Source organism: Seriola dumerili, unplaced genomic scaffold, assembly GCF_002260705.1.
Source record: "Seriola dumerili isolate Sdu_G_001 unplaced genomic scaffold, Sdu_1.0 BDQW01000066.1, whole genome shotgun sequence".
Taxonomy (NCBI): Eukaryota; Metazoa; Chordata; class Actinopteri; order Carangiformes; family Carangidae; genus Seriola; species Seriola dumerili.
This window is the reverse complement of record NW_019174321.1, coordinates 2,158,194-2,172,798: the sequence shown is the minus strand read 5'-3', so window position 1 is coordinate 2,172,798 and position 14,605 is coordinate 2,158,194. Positions and strand designations below refer to the sequence as shown.

At 40.4% G+C, this 14,605-nt stretch overlaps 2 protein-coding genes across 4 annotated transcripts; both read right to left on the bottom strand.

Moving 5' to 3' along the window:
- Nucleotides 1-2,089: 2,089 nt before the first annotated feature.
- LOC111219459 (pre-mRNA-splicing factor ISY1 homolog) lies at nt 2,090-7,906 on the bottom strand. 2 transcript variants are annotated; one of them, XM_022742145.1, is made up of 12 exons: nt 7,808-7,906; nt 6,189-6,211; nt 5,419-5,470; nt 5,104-5,169; nt 4,593-4,635; nt 4,063-4,175; nt 3,670-3,787; nt 3,456-3,578; nt 2,938-3,050; nt 2,654-2,743; nt 2,229-2,335; nt 2,090-2,192 (listed from the first exon to the last, which is right to left on the bottom strand). In XM_022742145.1, coding segments are annotated over exons 1-12 (852 nt in total). In that variant the 5' UTR covers nt 7,811-7,906; the 3' UTR covers nt 2,090-2,191. The 2 variants fall into 2 exon arrangements, with proteins under 2 accessions (XP_022597866.1, XP_022597865.1); XM_022742144.1 differs by having other exon boundaries at nt 2,090-2,335.
- An 892-nt stretch (nt 7,907-8,798) lies between these two features.
- cnbp (CCHC-type zinc finger nucleic acid binding protein) lies at nt 8,799-14,290 on the bottom strand. 2 transcript variants are annotated; one of them, XM_022742047.1, is made up of 5 exons: nt 14,220-14,290; nt 12,390-12,506; nt 11,211-11,276; nt 9,923-10,121; nt 8,799-9,757 (listed from the first exon to the last, which is right to left on the bottom strand). In XM_022742047.1, the coding sequence occupies exons 2-5, from the start codon at nt 12,490-12,492 to the stop codon at nt 9,640-9,642; spliced, it is 486 nt and encodes a 161-aa protein (XP_022597768.1). In that variant the 5' UTR covers nt 12,493-12,506; nt 14,220-14,290; the 3' UTR covers nt 8,799-9,639. The 2 variants fall into 2 exon arrangements, with proteins under 2 accessions (XP_022597768.1, XP_022597767.1); XM_022742046.1 differs by lacking the exon at nt 14,220-14,290 and adding an exon at nt 13,746-14,213.
- Nucleotides 14,291-14,605: the final 315 nt, after the last annotated feature.

Genomic DNA, 14,605 nt, shown 5'->3' with positions numbered 1-14,605 from the left:
TTATACCACACCAGTCAGTTCACCACTTTGGGTCTAATCTCAATATCTAAAAATATGACCAGGTATTTGATCATAAATCAAAGAATTGGAAAAATTGAAACGTGACCTGATGATGGGGCTAGATGACGACGAGGAGGATCCGCAGTTATTCCAGTTCATCCTGAGGGGAACATGAACGTCAAGCTGCAAGTATTCATGACATTTAAAACTTACATTTGTTTTATTATTCATTTTAAGCAAATGTACCTACAAATGTACCTTGTACATGCAAACAAACAACAATAAAAACACACAAACAAAGAACTTATTATAACAAGTGGATACAAATACATTAGTCAAACTACATGGTTTATTAAAATAAGACACTTTAATTTGGTAACATTCCCTTTCTCTATGTCGTTCCTAAATCTTGATAAAAAATATGTTTCAGGACTTTAGAGGCTCTAATGCTACAGAGACATCCAGCTGCAAAAACTGAGTCAACACTGCAGAGTAAAACACACACACACACACACACACACACACACACACACACACACACACACACACACACACACACACACACACACACACACAAAAGCTGCTGATTAAATGTGGCTGATGGCAGTTTTCTCTCACATGACATCACATGCAGCGTTCAGCCATTAATCAGCCAATCACATGCTGCAGCAGGCTGCCACCAATCAACCAATCAGCTGCCAGATTGAAACCACATGATGAGACACAGAGATACTCAGAGGAACCTGAAGAACGAGGACAGAGACACAGATTTTCATACAGTGATTTTCCAACACTGTGTCCATATGTTGTGATGCAAAAAAAAGAGACACTCTTTGGATTTGAATAGAAACCACAGTCACTTATATCAATATAAATATGTAAATATGTTTTGACACAATGTAAACACTTTATACTTAATCCTTTCAGTCTCAGAAGATCAATCAGCAGATCAATCAACATATCAATCAGTTCTGTCAGTTGTAAAGTCTCTCACAGATGTCACTGGTTAGTTGTTACTGTTCTGTAATCAGTTCTCAGACAGAGCTTCACCCTCCTCATAAAAAATGACATTATCTATAATGTATAAATATAAATAATGAACAACTAAAGCTCACGAGACAGAGCTGAATCTGAAAACTCTCTTTTATGATAAAAAGACAGAAATAATATTTGGATGGAATAAAAAGCTCAGGATTCAGGTGTGACACCTGTTCACCCTCTGATACTGGCTCCTGACCTGTGGTGGAAGAAATACTCACAGCCTCTACTTAAGTAAAAGTATGAATACCACACAGTAGAAGTGCTGCAAGTAAAAGCTGTTAAATGTACTTCAAAGTATCAAAAGTAGAAATGCTCACTGTGCAGTAGAAAGTAACATTATACTACATATAATGTTTTTGGATTCTTACTGATGTATAAACATAAAAGCAGTGTAGTCAGTTGAGATGGAGTTAATTTCTCCTGTTGGGAAGTTTAATCCAGTTTATTTTATAAAAAGAATTACTGCAGCTGTCAGATAGAAGCAGTTAAAAGTCAAGTATTTATCTCTGAAATGCAGCCGAGTAGAAAAAAGTTAAAACTTTACTTACGTACAATGGTTGAATTAATGTACTTAGATACTTTCAACCGCTGCTGCTGTCACATTGTCAGGGATTTAAATAATGTTAAAGTCTCTGCTGTGGTGTCAGCTGCTCTCAGCATGGAGACAAATTCATATAATCCTCAAATCAGAGCAGAAAAACTTCGTTGCTAAGTGACAACTCCAGGTATTTGAAGTGGAAAATTGATGTTGGGGAGTACAACTGCATGTGTTTTACAGCAGTTTAAAGCCTCAAAGTGTCTGCAGAGGGAGCTGTGTGAGCTCTGATAAATGTCCTCAGGTGATGCGACCTGATGTGACCTCTGAATAATTCTGCAGCAATGTGAAAGAGTCAAAACCGACCAACACTGGTGCTTTGTGATTTTAGCATGGACAATACATGTGGTTTCGTGTCTCTTTGCGGTCATCGGTTTCAACACTTTAAGTAGAAACAGTAGTTTACAAACTCTCTGAAAATATGTGGGAGAAAAAAACCAGATGAGAACAAGCTGAGCTTAAGAAAGTTTTAATAAGAAACAGGCTGACAACAAAAATGAGCCGATATTTACATCAACATTAACAGACAGACAGACAGACAGACAGACAGACAGACAGACAGACAGACAGACAGACAGACAGACAGACAGGTTAGATTCCCAGCAGAGTCCTGGCCTCTTGACTCTGAGCCTGAAGAGTCTCGCTGGCATACCGCTGCAACAACTCCATCTTCTTCCTCCTGACCAGAGCCTCCTCCACCTGAGAGACAGACAGGTCAGAGAGGTGAGACAGGCAAGAGAGAGACAGAGTTTTGTCTGTGTGTGTGTATCTTTGTGAGGAGTAATTTAGTTTTGAAGTATTGCTGTGAGGATACGTTGGCCGATCCTTGTTAACTACAAAGGCCTATTTCAAAATTCAGACGTGGTTTTAGGGTTCAGGTAAAAACCAGGTTCAGATTAGAACCAGGTTCAGGTTAGAACCAGGTTCAGGTTAGAACCAGGTTCAGGTTGGGGGCCTGTGAAAGCATTATGTTAATAAGGGTCCTCACAAGTGTAGAAAGACAAATGCGTATCTTACCTCTCTCTGTGATGGAACAGGTACGTGTGCGATGAAGGTGACTCCTCCCTCCTCCCCTTCCTGCTCCTCCCGGCTCTCCTCGTCATCAGGCTGCACAGTGACACAAAACAAACACACACATTTATTGACACCTGGAAACTCTTGGAGTGTATTACGAGTGTGCACAGATGACCTCAGCACTGACCGAAGATCCAGTGAGAATGATGTGACAGATTTTTACTTCTTGTCTTCAGTGATCAGGACATTATTGATTAAAGGATTATTCCGGTAAAGGGACGGCTCACCTCTTCGTTGTGGACGGTGTAGATGTTCTCCTCCTCCTCTTCCTCCTGTTGTTTCTCACCGGACAGACGAGAATCCTTCTCTGTTCTCCACTTCTGCACCGCCTCCAACACAGCTACACAAAACACACACAACACATGTCGTGAATAAGTGATTCTCAGTTGGTTGGTTGTGTATCAGTCACTGATCGACATCTTTCTCTCATGTGAGACGACGACCATCAGAGACGACAGCAGCTTCATCTACAGTCTGACATTTTAATACCTGATTACTGAATCCTTCCTTATGCTTCCAGGTTCTTGTGCTTTCAGGTTTTGTAAAATAATCTGATTGGACTGTAAAATAATCTGATTGGCTTGTAAAATAATCTGATTGTCTTGTAAAATAATCTGATTATTTTGTAAAATAATCTGATTGTCTTGTAAAATAATCTGATTGGTTTGTAAAATAATCTGATTATCTTGTAAAATAATCTGATTGTCTTGTAAAATAATCTGATTGTTCTCTAAAATAATCTCACCTTGTTTCTCGTACTGAGTTTCCAGAGGAAGCAGGACTCCGTCGTCTTCGTCTCTGTACCCGTAATATTCTGCATCTACGTCCTTCATCAGCTCCGCCCTCGTCTTCCTCAGCGCTGGGGCAGCTTGGAGTCACATGATCAGTGAGGACCAGTCATGAGTGGGTACAGTACAGGTTTATATAATAATTTCATACAAACAGAAAAGTGTACGTACGCTCCTTCTCAAACAGCTCTCTGACTCCGGGCAGGTCTCTGGCTGCTCCAAAGTATTTATACCCCCTGTTTCCTGGAACCTCCTTCCCCTCGTGATCCAACATCCTTGGACCGACACGCTGAAACACAAACACGTCATCACCAGGTGATTATTTTTATTATTGATTAATCTGATGATTACCTCCTTCATTAGCTGATCAATCGTTCTGTTGATAAAATGTCAGAGAGTAGCGGAAATCTATTCTAATCTATTCAAATCGCAGCTCGGGCCCCCAGCTCCTCCTGCCTGATGATCAGACCAGCGCTCGTCTGGCAGCTCCCTCTCCGTCATGTGTGAATGAGAAGTGAAGCGCGAAGTGCTTTGTCATTAAACTTTATATACTAGACTACTTACCGCATAGTCGGGTCCTCCCAGCTCTTTGATCCGAACTTCCCAGTGACCTTTCTCTCTTAGCAGCTTATTGATCTCATCATTCAGATCCCGAATCTTGAACTCCCCCAGACCAGCTGAAACGAGACAGACAGGACTTCTGACATCACTGTAATAAATGTTTTATCTCAGTCTTCATCTCTCATGCACAAAGACGATTAAATCAGTTTAATAAACACTGACATTGAAATGTTAAATTGCAGAGAAGATTCTTCTCAGATCAGATCAGTCTATAAAAACTAATTTCACCTCGTACAACCTCAATAACGATCTGAACAGTGATCTGTACCTATATTTTTAATTTGAATGCATGGCAGCTGTGTGGGTGAATAAATGAATTTCAATTAAAACAAACAGCAGCTGAACTCACTCTGTCACAACATGAAATGATGAAAATGTCGTCAGTGAGGACTGATGTGAGGACTCAGTGTTAAAGTCTCTGTAACATGGAGCAGCAGGTCAGATCTACCTGTGATGGTCCGGTTTTAACTCACCGTTCTGGATCTGTGCTACTTTCTTTGAGATCTCACTGATGATCTGAAACACACACACACACATTACACAGATATATGAGTATTACTACAGTACACTGAGAACTACTACAGTACAGCGAGTACTGAAGTGTTCCAGCAGTAAAAGTCATGGTTTTAACTGCAGGTAAAAAAGTAAGGAAAAAAGCAAGTTAAAAAAAAAAAAAAACCTCAACTGAGTCAGAAAACTTCAGGTGAAGCTAAAAACTACAAATCAGCAAAATTTCACCAACAAATAGCCAATCACAGAGCTTCGTCCCTGCTCTGTCTATTTTGAAGAAACCTGATTAAACAATCAGCAGCTGTAATACAGAAAAAAAAAAGCTGAGGATCATGAGTACTTTAGTTTTTGGAGACAGAACCAAAAAGTGTGGAACTGAGGCTAATACTACAATCAGTATTGCAGTATGTACTACCATCAATACTACTCCCAGTACTACAGTCAATACTATCATATGTAGTATATGGTACGTACCTGTCGTCTCCATTTCTCGGCTTTAGGAAGTTCACTGCACTCTGACGCCAGAAAAGGTCTCCTCTCCTACAGAGAGAGGGAGACAGGTCAGAGAGACGGGTCAGAGAGAGACAGAGAGACAGGTCAGAGAGAGGGAGACAGGTCAGAGAGAGGGAGACAGGTCAGAGAGACGGGTCAGAGAGAGGGAGACAGGTCAGAGAGAGACAGAGAGACAGGTCAGAGAGACGGGTCAGAGAGAGACAGAGAGACAGGTCAGAGAGAGGGAGACAGGTCAGAGAGACAGGTCAGAGAGAGTAGAACACAGTAGAATCTCACCTTGACTTTTCCCTCCTCCAGCTGAGCCTGTCTGAACCGAGCCAGAGCCGTCCTGAGAGACAGAGCAGAGGGACACAGTTAAAGGACAGGAGAACCCAACAGGAGAACCACAGTAGATAGACAGATGGATATTTTATTATAAGGGCTGCAACTAACAACTATTTATATTATCAATTAATCTGTCAATTATGTTCTTTATCAATCGATAAATCATCAATAAAATGTGAGAAAGTTGTGAAAAATATTCATCCCATCTTAACAAGCATATATGACAAGGGCACAGTGGAACCAGTAGAACCACATTTTCACTGTTTTCTTATGTTAAATAGATAACATGATTGACCCACCAATCGAGAAAATCAGCAGATTAATCCACAATGAATTGACATTAATGTGAGCTAACAGCTAACAGCTAAAATACGACACTCAAAATCCCTGTTTACTGCAATGAGCTGCCATCATGTGTGATGGTCTTCAGCTATTCAGTTTTATTTTCTCCGGCCGTGTAACACAGTCACATTGTTCATAACTGAATGTAGCTGAATTAACACAGAACACATGAATGATCACTTCATCATAATAAACTCATCGTCCTCGTTCTGCTCCTCATTTAAAGACTCTAAATAAAGAATAAAGTGGGATCTGGCTGCTTTCTGGTTTCTTCAATACAAACTGGTGCAAAGTATTAGACTGACAGCTAAACAACCTCCAACTGTTAATAACAAGCTGATACGACAGGTAAACTGCTTCAGGTGTACTTCTCTACTTACATGGCCTTCTCAGCGTTCCTCGCCTGCAGAAACAAAGACAAACAGTTAGGACACAATCACTGAAAATAATAAAAAATAATAACCAATAACACATTTCATGCATTTTATCTCATAATACCTTCTATTTCAGTACAAATGTGCACTATGATGTCTGAAATAAAGTGAATTAAACTGAATGTTTATATGAATTAAGATTTCTTTATTAGTACCCAAGAGTAAATCTGTTGTGCATTCAAAGCTCAAACTGCCACACATGGGTGAATACATCATCTCATACTAAGTTTGTTTATTATTGCAATTGCTGCAGGTGCAAAAGTATTTGTACCTGCAGACTGATTCAATAAAAGCCAGATAACAGAGGATTGTCATGGTTTATCACGGCTGGATTTCTGAGACATAACAAATGCTGGTTGCCCTTTTTGCACATGGCCTCACAACTTTTCTCAAAGGTCAATTTAGGGTCTTCGACTGTCCTGAGATACTTGTAGCTTTCTAATGATCGTAGTTTCATAGCTTGAAGCATGATGATTATATCCTTTGTCTTAGATAAGTTTAACTTCAAGAAAGATTCATGACATCAGGTGCACCAATGATCGGGGCATGGCTGGACTCACTGTCATGTAGCAGGCTCACAATGACTGAATAATATGCAAATTTCAATATGATCCCATCACATGATTTGACTCCAGTCGCAAATTTGAGGACTTGAGACTTGCTTGACTAACACTGATGAAAGTCTTTACGTTGACTTGGTATTTTATTCAGACTTAACTCCAGATATTGAGAAGATACGTTTTGATTTTGAAACAGGATTGAGTGATTACTAGTGCAATGCATGCATAGTAATATAGACATAGAGATGTGTAGTAGGAGTAAAAATAATATGAAAGGTAATTAAGTGGGTGTTGAGCAGGATCATCGGTCAGTGGGTGACTTACAGTCACAGATCCAGGCTCTACATTGACAAAAAATGTCAGATATCACTATAATAAAGTGAAGGCGTTTCCATTAATGTTTTCATTAATGTTGAGCATGAAACTCAACATTTCATGGCCACTCTCTTTAAAATTATTTAATGTGGAAACTGGGGTGGATCGGGACTCGCTTGACCTGAGCAATGAATTGACTCGTCTTACTTGATTCTCACCTCAGTAACTTGGGACTTGCTTGAAATTTGAAAGTTAAAACTTGAGACTTCCTCCAATCTATGCTCAGAGCTTTTTTTTTTCTTGGCCATGAGTCTGTCTGGATTGTTTTGATATCTGTCTAACTTTTAACTTTTCTCATAATGTGAATTTGTAGGTTGAAAATAATTAAATTCGATACATCACTAACACGATTACTTGAGCATCTGAGCTGGAGGCTAATTCATATTTAACTGATCCGCACTAACTGAGACAGGCACACGACAGCTCCCACATCAGATTCCGTTCAAAAAACTGTCATTTTATTATAGAGTTTAAGTTTCGATGAAGCTGAAACTTTTAATCTGCGGAATATCCACTGAAACAACCGCTGATGCTAACAGGCTAGCATGCTAACCGTTTGTGTATCCGAGATAAATAATAAAAAGGTAAATGAAAAGATGAGTCAGACTGAAGCTGTGCTCCGGTGCTCACCATATCTGCTGCTGCGTGTTGTTTTAATCACGAATCCGGAGGAAAACTGATCAAACTTCAGCCTCAAACGATCAACACACGCCGACACTGACAGGAAGTCCGCCACTAGTTTCTTCTTCTTCTGTTTCCGGTCTCGGAACGACTGGGTAGTTGTTGCTGTACTGTCTCCCACCAGTGGAGTCAGGAGTCATCATATATCATATATCATATATCATATATCATATATCATATCATATCATATCATATCATATCATATCCAACAGCTAGTTCTGACCAAGTAATTTGATTGGACGAGAGGCATTCCATGATTGCTGATATAGAGTACAACGGCACTGGGACTTTTACTGTAAGTATCACTCCGCTTCACAGGTGTCTATTAACCATTAATCAGCGTTACATTAACGGTCGTTATCTATCTTAGATTGTAACAAACTTTGCAAATATGAATATATTTCCAGAAAAATGAAGAAACCTGGATATTTAAGCGCACAGCTGAGGTAACGTGTAGACAAAGTAGCAAGCTAGTGTGCACTGTGCAGGTCAGGAAAATGTGTTTAGCAACAGTCCAGTCGCAGAACTATTTGTGTTGGTGTTGCCAAATAAATTATGAAATACTGAATATCAGCACGGCCTGCGACCTCGGAACCTATGACCAAATCACAGCCGCGCTGATATTCAGTATATCACTTCCTCTCGTGTGACATTGCTTAAATATATTATGCATAACTTCTCATCAAGTTTTTCCTTTTAAATCCTATTTGTCTTTTCATATGCTCTTATGTTTCTTGTATATCATCATGCCTTTTATGTCTTAAGCTCTTTTCCTTCATTTTTGGCAGAAACAAGCCGCCATACATTTCATAGTTCTTTCCGAGAAAATATCTATGTAATTATTTTTTAAATGACTGACCTATTGAAAAAAGCCTTACTGCACTTTTCTTTTATATTTGTGTTGTCGTTGTGAAATAATCAGACCAGACAGAAGTTTGTCTTGGCTCCATCCTCTTCCTCCTCCTCCATGTTTTTATTGTCAGGTTAAACTTACAGTCTGCAGTACAACCAAATGACATTTTTACAGTAGCTCTAAGTGATATATTGTACAAAAATAACATTTGGATTTTTTTTTTTTTTTGTGAAAACATTCTCCTCTCCCCAAACTTAAAATTGTTGTTTTTTAAAATGAATTTTACCATTATTATTATTATTGTTATGATTAGTTTTTGTCTGTCAGTGCATTGCTCCATTTGGTCCAAACAGCAACCAAACGCACCTTGAAAACATGAGCAATTAATGTTCCTTTTGTCATCTGCTGTGGCCAGCTCTGATTGGTTTGTTCATCGTGTGAGGTGATTGGCTGTTTGCTGGAGGCGGGACCAATCACTTTTCTTTCAGACAAATTTGATTTTGTCTGAAAATAGAAAATAAAGTTAATGTTGGAAGGTAAAAACTTCCATCACATATTTTTCCCTCCATTATAGTCCCACCCACTTTAGGACTAAGAGGAGGGGCTTAACTTTTTTTTTTCTTTTCTTTTTTTTTCTTAAATCGCTCTACTCTCTCAGCCAATCGGCTGGGCAGAAAGTATTCTTAAACAAAGCTTTGTACGTCATGACACCGCTACCAAACTAAAAACACAGATTCTGTTTGTTCTTTTAGAAATGCAGAAGAAACTTGTTTTTTAGTGTCCACCCCTCCTCCTCCCTCCGCCTGCTCTGACTGGCTGCTGTGAGGCTGACTGACAGGCCTCTGGACCATTGAGAAGAGGAGGATCAGAGGGAATGAATAAAGAGAAAGAAAAGATGAAAGAGAGCGAGGTGGTAAGGCTGCGACACCTAGGCAGTGGCTTCAATTGTGCACTCCTTGGCCAGGTGACCTGACTTCCCACAGTTATAGCAGTTCAACTCCGACGCCTTACTGCAGTGCACTGCAACATGGCCGATTTCCCCACACCTGCAGCAAACACGTGCTTATTAGACAGGCTACACATGGTTTCAGTGGTTAGACTGGTAACACTGGTGAACTAGCAGATACAACAAACACCAAACTAAACTAAAAGCCAAACCAGTCTGCTTTTGTTTACCTGGAGGAGGTAGTTAACCTGTAGCATCAGTTTACCTGTAGCATTTGACCTTCTCGCAGCACTTCTGGATGTGTCCAAAGCCACCACAGGAGTAGCACTTCTGCTCGTGAGCATGGTTGCAGTCCCGTGCCATGTGTCCGGCCTTCCCACAGTTGTAGCAAAGCTGCTCTCGCTCTTTCTTCGGCTCCTTGCAGTCTCTGGAGATGTGTCCTCCTCTGCCGCAGTTATAGCAGGCTGCAGTGACAACAACAGGCTCAGGGTCAAGTGTGTTAAATACTAAACGCTTGGTCCTCAATTCTGGTTGGCTAAAAACGCTTAATGCAGCTTTTAAGATAAATATCAAAGCTTACTTCAGGGCAGGGACTACTTTGTGTTGATCCGTAATTACACATCTGAGCGTACAAATATGACATAGAGTTCCCCAAGGCTCCATCCTCGGACCTCTTCTGTTCAACATCTACATGCTTCCACTAGCTCAGATTACAGAAAACAACTAAATAAGGACCATAATTATGCACACAACTCACAGATTTATACAGATTTATCATTTCTTTTATATCTTGTCTTAATTCATTTTGGGTTATGTAAAACACTTTACAGTTAACTTGTACTGGGCAAATAAACCTGCCCTGCCTAACTGGGAGTTTTCACACTATACTTAGTTAAAACCTCAAACCACCTTTAGTCCAGGTCTAAGTGGCATATCCTCATCCTGAGACCAGGTTTAACTAAATCCAGACCTACAGGAGAATTTCACAACTCAGGGTTACCCACAAAATCTCTGACCTGCAGCTACTAACTTGTTGGTCCTGTTTGTCCCATGTTACAAATCAGTGAAGTGCTTGTACCTGGTTAATAAAGTTCTTGTCCCTGGTTAAAATTTTGAGTTTAGAGAAACTCAGATTTTTAAAATGTTTTGAATTGATTTAAAAAAGGAAAATACTTTTCAGTTCATAAAGGAGAGATTTCCCACCTCAGTGTGTTTTCACCGTTGTGTGGAGTACTACAGCATGCTGTATGTGAAAATGGTAGCATAAACCTTTATGTGTCTGGTTGTGCTGCATTGATTTTCATCCTTCTTTTAATCCGTCCACTGTGAGCCTGACTGTGTAATAGGACTGAAATGATGAATCTGCGGAGTCCTCTTTTAACTGGTCTGAAAATGTAGAGATTCATGTCTGTAAAGATCTTTTCAGAGAAACAGTATGAGGATGTTTGGCTGTTAACTCACAATCTAAACGGCTCAGTGATTTTCCAGCGGACACCTGTATTTGACTGAGACAGCAGGTAGGTACTATACTCTGCGTGCAGGTGTGCCCTCACCATCCTCAGTCCTCTCACAGTCTCTGGCGACGTGTCCGAGCTCCCCACAGCGATAACAGAACAGATCTGAAACACAACACGTCAACAACAACAACATGTGACCCTCAGGACATCTCAAATGATAAATGCTAGGTGATATATACAAAACATTACATCTAAAATGTTCTCAAGCTTGGGAAAAAAACAAAAGCGCGCACACACACACACACACACACACACACACACACACACACACACACAATAATAATTTTGCACATGAAACATACCAATATACAGTACAAAAGTCTGGACACAGTTTCCCATTATATTAAATTAAAGGCCCTGTACACCCATACAGCTGTTTTTATGCTACAATAAGAGTAATTAGCACAAAAGCACTGTAAACAGACTAAAAACTTTAATGGCGCACAAATGGAACAAATGATTTATTTAGTGTTTTGGTCAAAATGTCGACCCTACAGTTTTACATCAGGGTGAAAATAGCAATAGTATGTCAACCCTGACTGTGTGAGGTCTAACTGGTCAGTGTTTTAATCAATACACTAACTAAGTAAAGACTTTTAATATAACTTCTCTCCTTGCTCTGCCTCAGAGAGGCTGAAAGCAAATGATTTGATTAAAACTGATGGACTGTTTTTCTTCCAGACAATAGGATTATTTATTTATAGTTGATGGATTAATACCTTCAGTAGAATTATTGTGCAGTGGACACTTTTGTTTCAGTGTCACCAGTGTTAAAGGATTACCTGCTTGGATTAATAATGTGTTTTCTGCTCACCACAGTTGCAAAGAGTGGTTATCTGAGTTACAGTAGCTGTTCTGTCAGCTCCAACCAGTCTGACCATTCTCCTCTGACCTCTCTCATCAACACAGAGCTGCTGTTCACTGGATGTTTTCTGTTTTCACTCCTTTCTGAGTAAAATCTCTAGAGACTGTTGTGTGTGAAAATCCCAGCGGTTTCAGCAGTTTCAGAAACACTCATACCAGCTGGTCTGACACCAACAATCATGCCAAAGTCAGAGTCACTGAGAGATGTTTGATGTGAACATTAAATGAAGGACTTTATGCAGTGCACTGCTGCCACATGATTGGCCGATTGCACAAACAAGCAGGTGCACAAGTGTTCCTAATAAAGTGCTCAGTGAGTGTATATTATAAATGTTTTTGAGTAAAAGCCACCTTTGCCTCTGCCGCGACCTTTCCCTCGTCCTCGGCCAGCGCTCGGACAGTTCTTCACCCAGTGGCCACTGCGGCCGCAACCAAAACACTCATTAGTGCTCATCACCACGACGACGGCTGGACAGACAGACAGAGACAGAGCAAGGACTTGAATTTGAAAATTACTTAATTAATCAGTGGTCAAATAAAAAGAAAATAAAACTTTCAATTTATTTTGATAAATGTGTAAAACAACTCCCCAACAAACTTTGACACCTGATTTTTCACAAACTACTTGATTCAGATACTGGAGCTCCTGATACAGAAATTTGAGCTTAATGAGCTCCAGATATTGATTGGATGCTTAAAAATTTAATTCAATGAGCTGCCATCAGCCGATCAATTGTCTGGAGAAGAGTCTCCCCTCTGCTGAACTAAACTTGTGCATCTATATGTTAATTTTCAGCACATATAACACCAACGAAGCTCAGGTCACTCAGACGGGCCGTTGAACCCTAAACGCCATGATCACAACCATGGCTGAAACAACGTGATCAGCTGATCTGAGTTCAGCTCACTGCTGCTCTACAAAAAAACTCTACATTACTTATTTAAGTGTAGTGATTTTGCTGTGATATTTTATGCTCAGGTTAATTAGAACCACGAGGATCACCGGTGACACCACGGCATTATTTACATTATTTACATTATTTACACATAGGGCATTTTTTGACACAATTATTGACAAAAATAGACAAAAAAGACCAGGCGTTTTAATAAATATATCTATTATTATGGTGCTAAAAGGGTTAATTCAAGACAGGCTTTTCACAATAAGAGCTGAGGTGATACACTTAAGGTTTGAACCTGGCCTTTAATGGAGAGACTCTCAGGACTGGAAAAGACAGCAAGAAAAATAAGAGATTAATATGTGCAATAAACAGATGTGTTTAAACGTCTCGTTTTGTCTGACAGTTCAAAACTCAGAAATATTCAGTTCACTGTGATAAAGGAGAAAATCTGAGACTTTGGAGGATGAAAGTTTCACTTCATAAATGACTTGAAACTATTAATCAAACATCAAAACTAGACCTGCGACTTATGATTGTTTATATTATCGATAACATTATTTAATCGATGAATCATTTGGTCTGTGAAACTTCAGGTCTTGTTCCGCCCAACATGTAAAAACCCAAAGAAACTGATTCATGACAGAAGATGGAATCAGAAAATGTTGAAAACAATTAATGATTGTCACAAAAGTTGCCGATCATCTCAATATAGATCGATACATCTAACAAACTGATTCAGCTCTGATCAAAACAGTAGATTAGTTTTCTGTTGAAAGACTGGTAACAGTCTGAGCGGGTACCAGACCTCTCACGTGGGTCCACAGAGAACCGGACTGCATCACAGTCTTTGGTGGCTGTTGTGTATTCTGCTCTACATGAGACTGGCCGACTCTGGTACCGTTAACCAGCACCGCCCCCCCGGGCTCCCCGCGGCCTCACACCGTAAACAGGCAGCTCTATGCGGTCACTGGCCGGAGGTTCCGCTCCTCGATGAGCTCCGCTTCACCAGTGCGGACTGCTCCGGCTGGCTTCAGCGGGTTTTCCCGCGGTGTGTGCGGAGAGAAACGGCCCAGAGACAGGGCCATTGGTGTCATGTTGTCAGCTAACCTGCTAGCAACTTAGCATATGTTCCACAGCGGAATAAACAGCGAAAGACTGTCCGCCCCGCAGCGCCCCCTCTACGGGTATATCACACCGGAACGAGCGGCACCGCAGCCCGGCGGCGGGGAGCCTCTTATGGGGAGAAAAGAGCGGATCGATCGGCCGGAGCCAAACTCACCTCAGACCCCGAAACTGTGGATGTTTGTTTTCTATCCTCCTCTGCGCCACACGCGGTCTGCACACGGCCCCACACACACACACACACACACACACACACACACACACACACTGCTGCATTCAGGTGCACACATGATTAAAATATGGGACATTCATATGACGTTAGTTTGATGTTAGTATGAGGTCTTCACCTGCAAAATGTGTCTGTTGTGTTGTAACGATGTAAAATATGTTCTGTACCAGTTTGAACAACTAAAGCTTCTTTTGTTTTTAAACTAAACCACCACACACAGACTCAAAACCGCCTCTCTAGCAGTCATGTTTGTAGTAATGAAGTAATGTGGGTTCTGGTGAGTCGGTTTCACTTAATATTTTTTCTTTAAAAAA

What these genes read in the sequence shown, in the direction of transcription:
- cnbp (XM_022742046.1), bottom strand. Translation starts at nt 13,779, where the DNA reads ATGCAGTCCGGTTCTCTGTGGACCCACGTGAGAG. An exon ending in TCTGTGGACCCACGTGAGAG is followed by an intron (nt 12,507 to 13,745) that starts GTCTGGTACCCG and finishes CTGTCTGTCCAG; the next exon opens with CCGTCGTCGTGGTGATGAGC. An exon ending in AGGTCGCGGCAGAGGCAAAG is followed by an intron (nt 11,277 to 12,389) that starts GTGGCTTTTACT and finishes GTTGTGTTTCAG; the next exon opens with ATCTGTTCTGTTATCGCTGT.
- LOC111219459 (XM_022742144.1), bottom strand. An exon ending in CCGAGAAATGGAGACGACAG is followed by an intron (nt 4,636 to 5,103) that starts GTACGTACCATA and finishes TGTGTGTTTCAG; the next exon opens with ATCATCAGTGAGATCTCAAA. An exon ending in TGGGAGGACCCGACTATGCG is followed by an intron (nt 3,788 to 4,062) that starts GTAAGTAGTCTA and finishes TTTGTGTTTCAG; the next exon opens with CGTGTCGGTCCAAGGATGTT.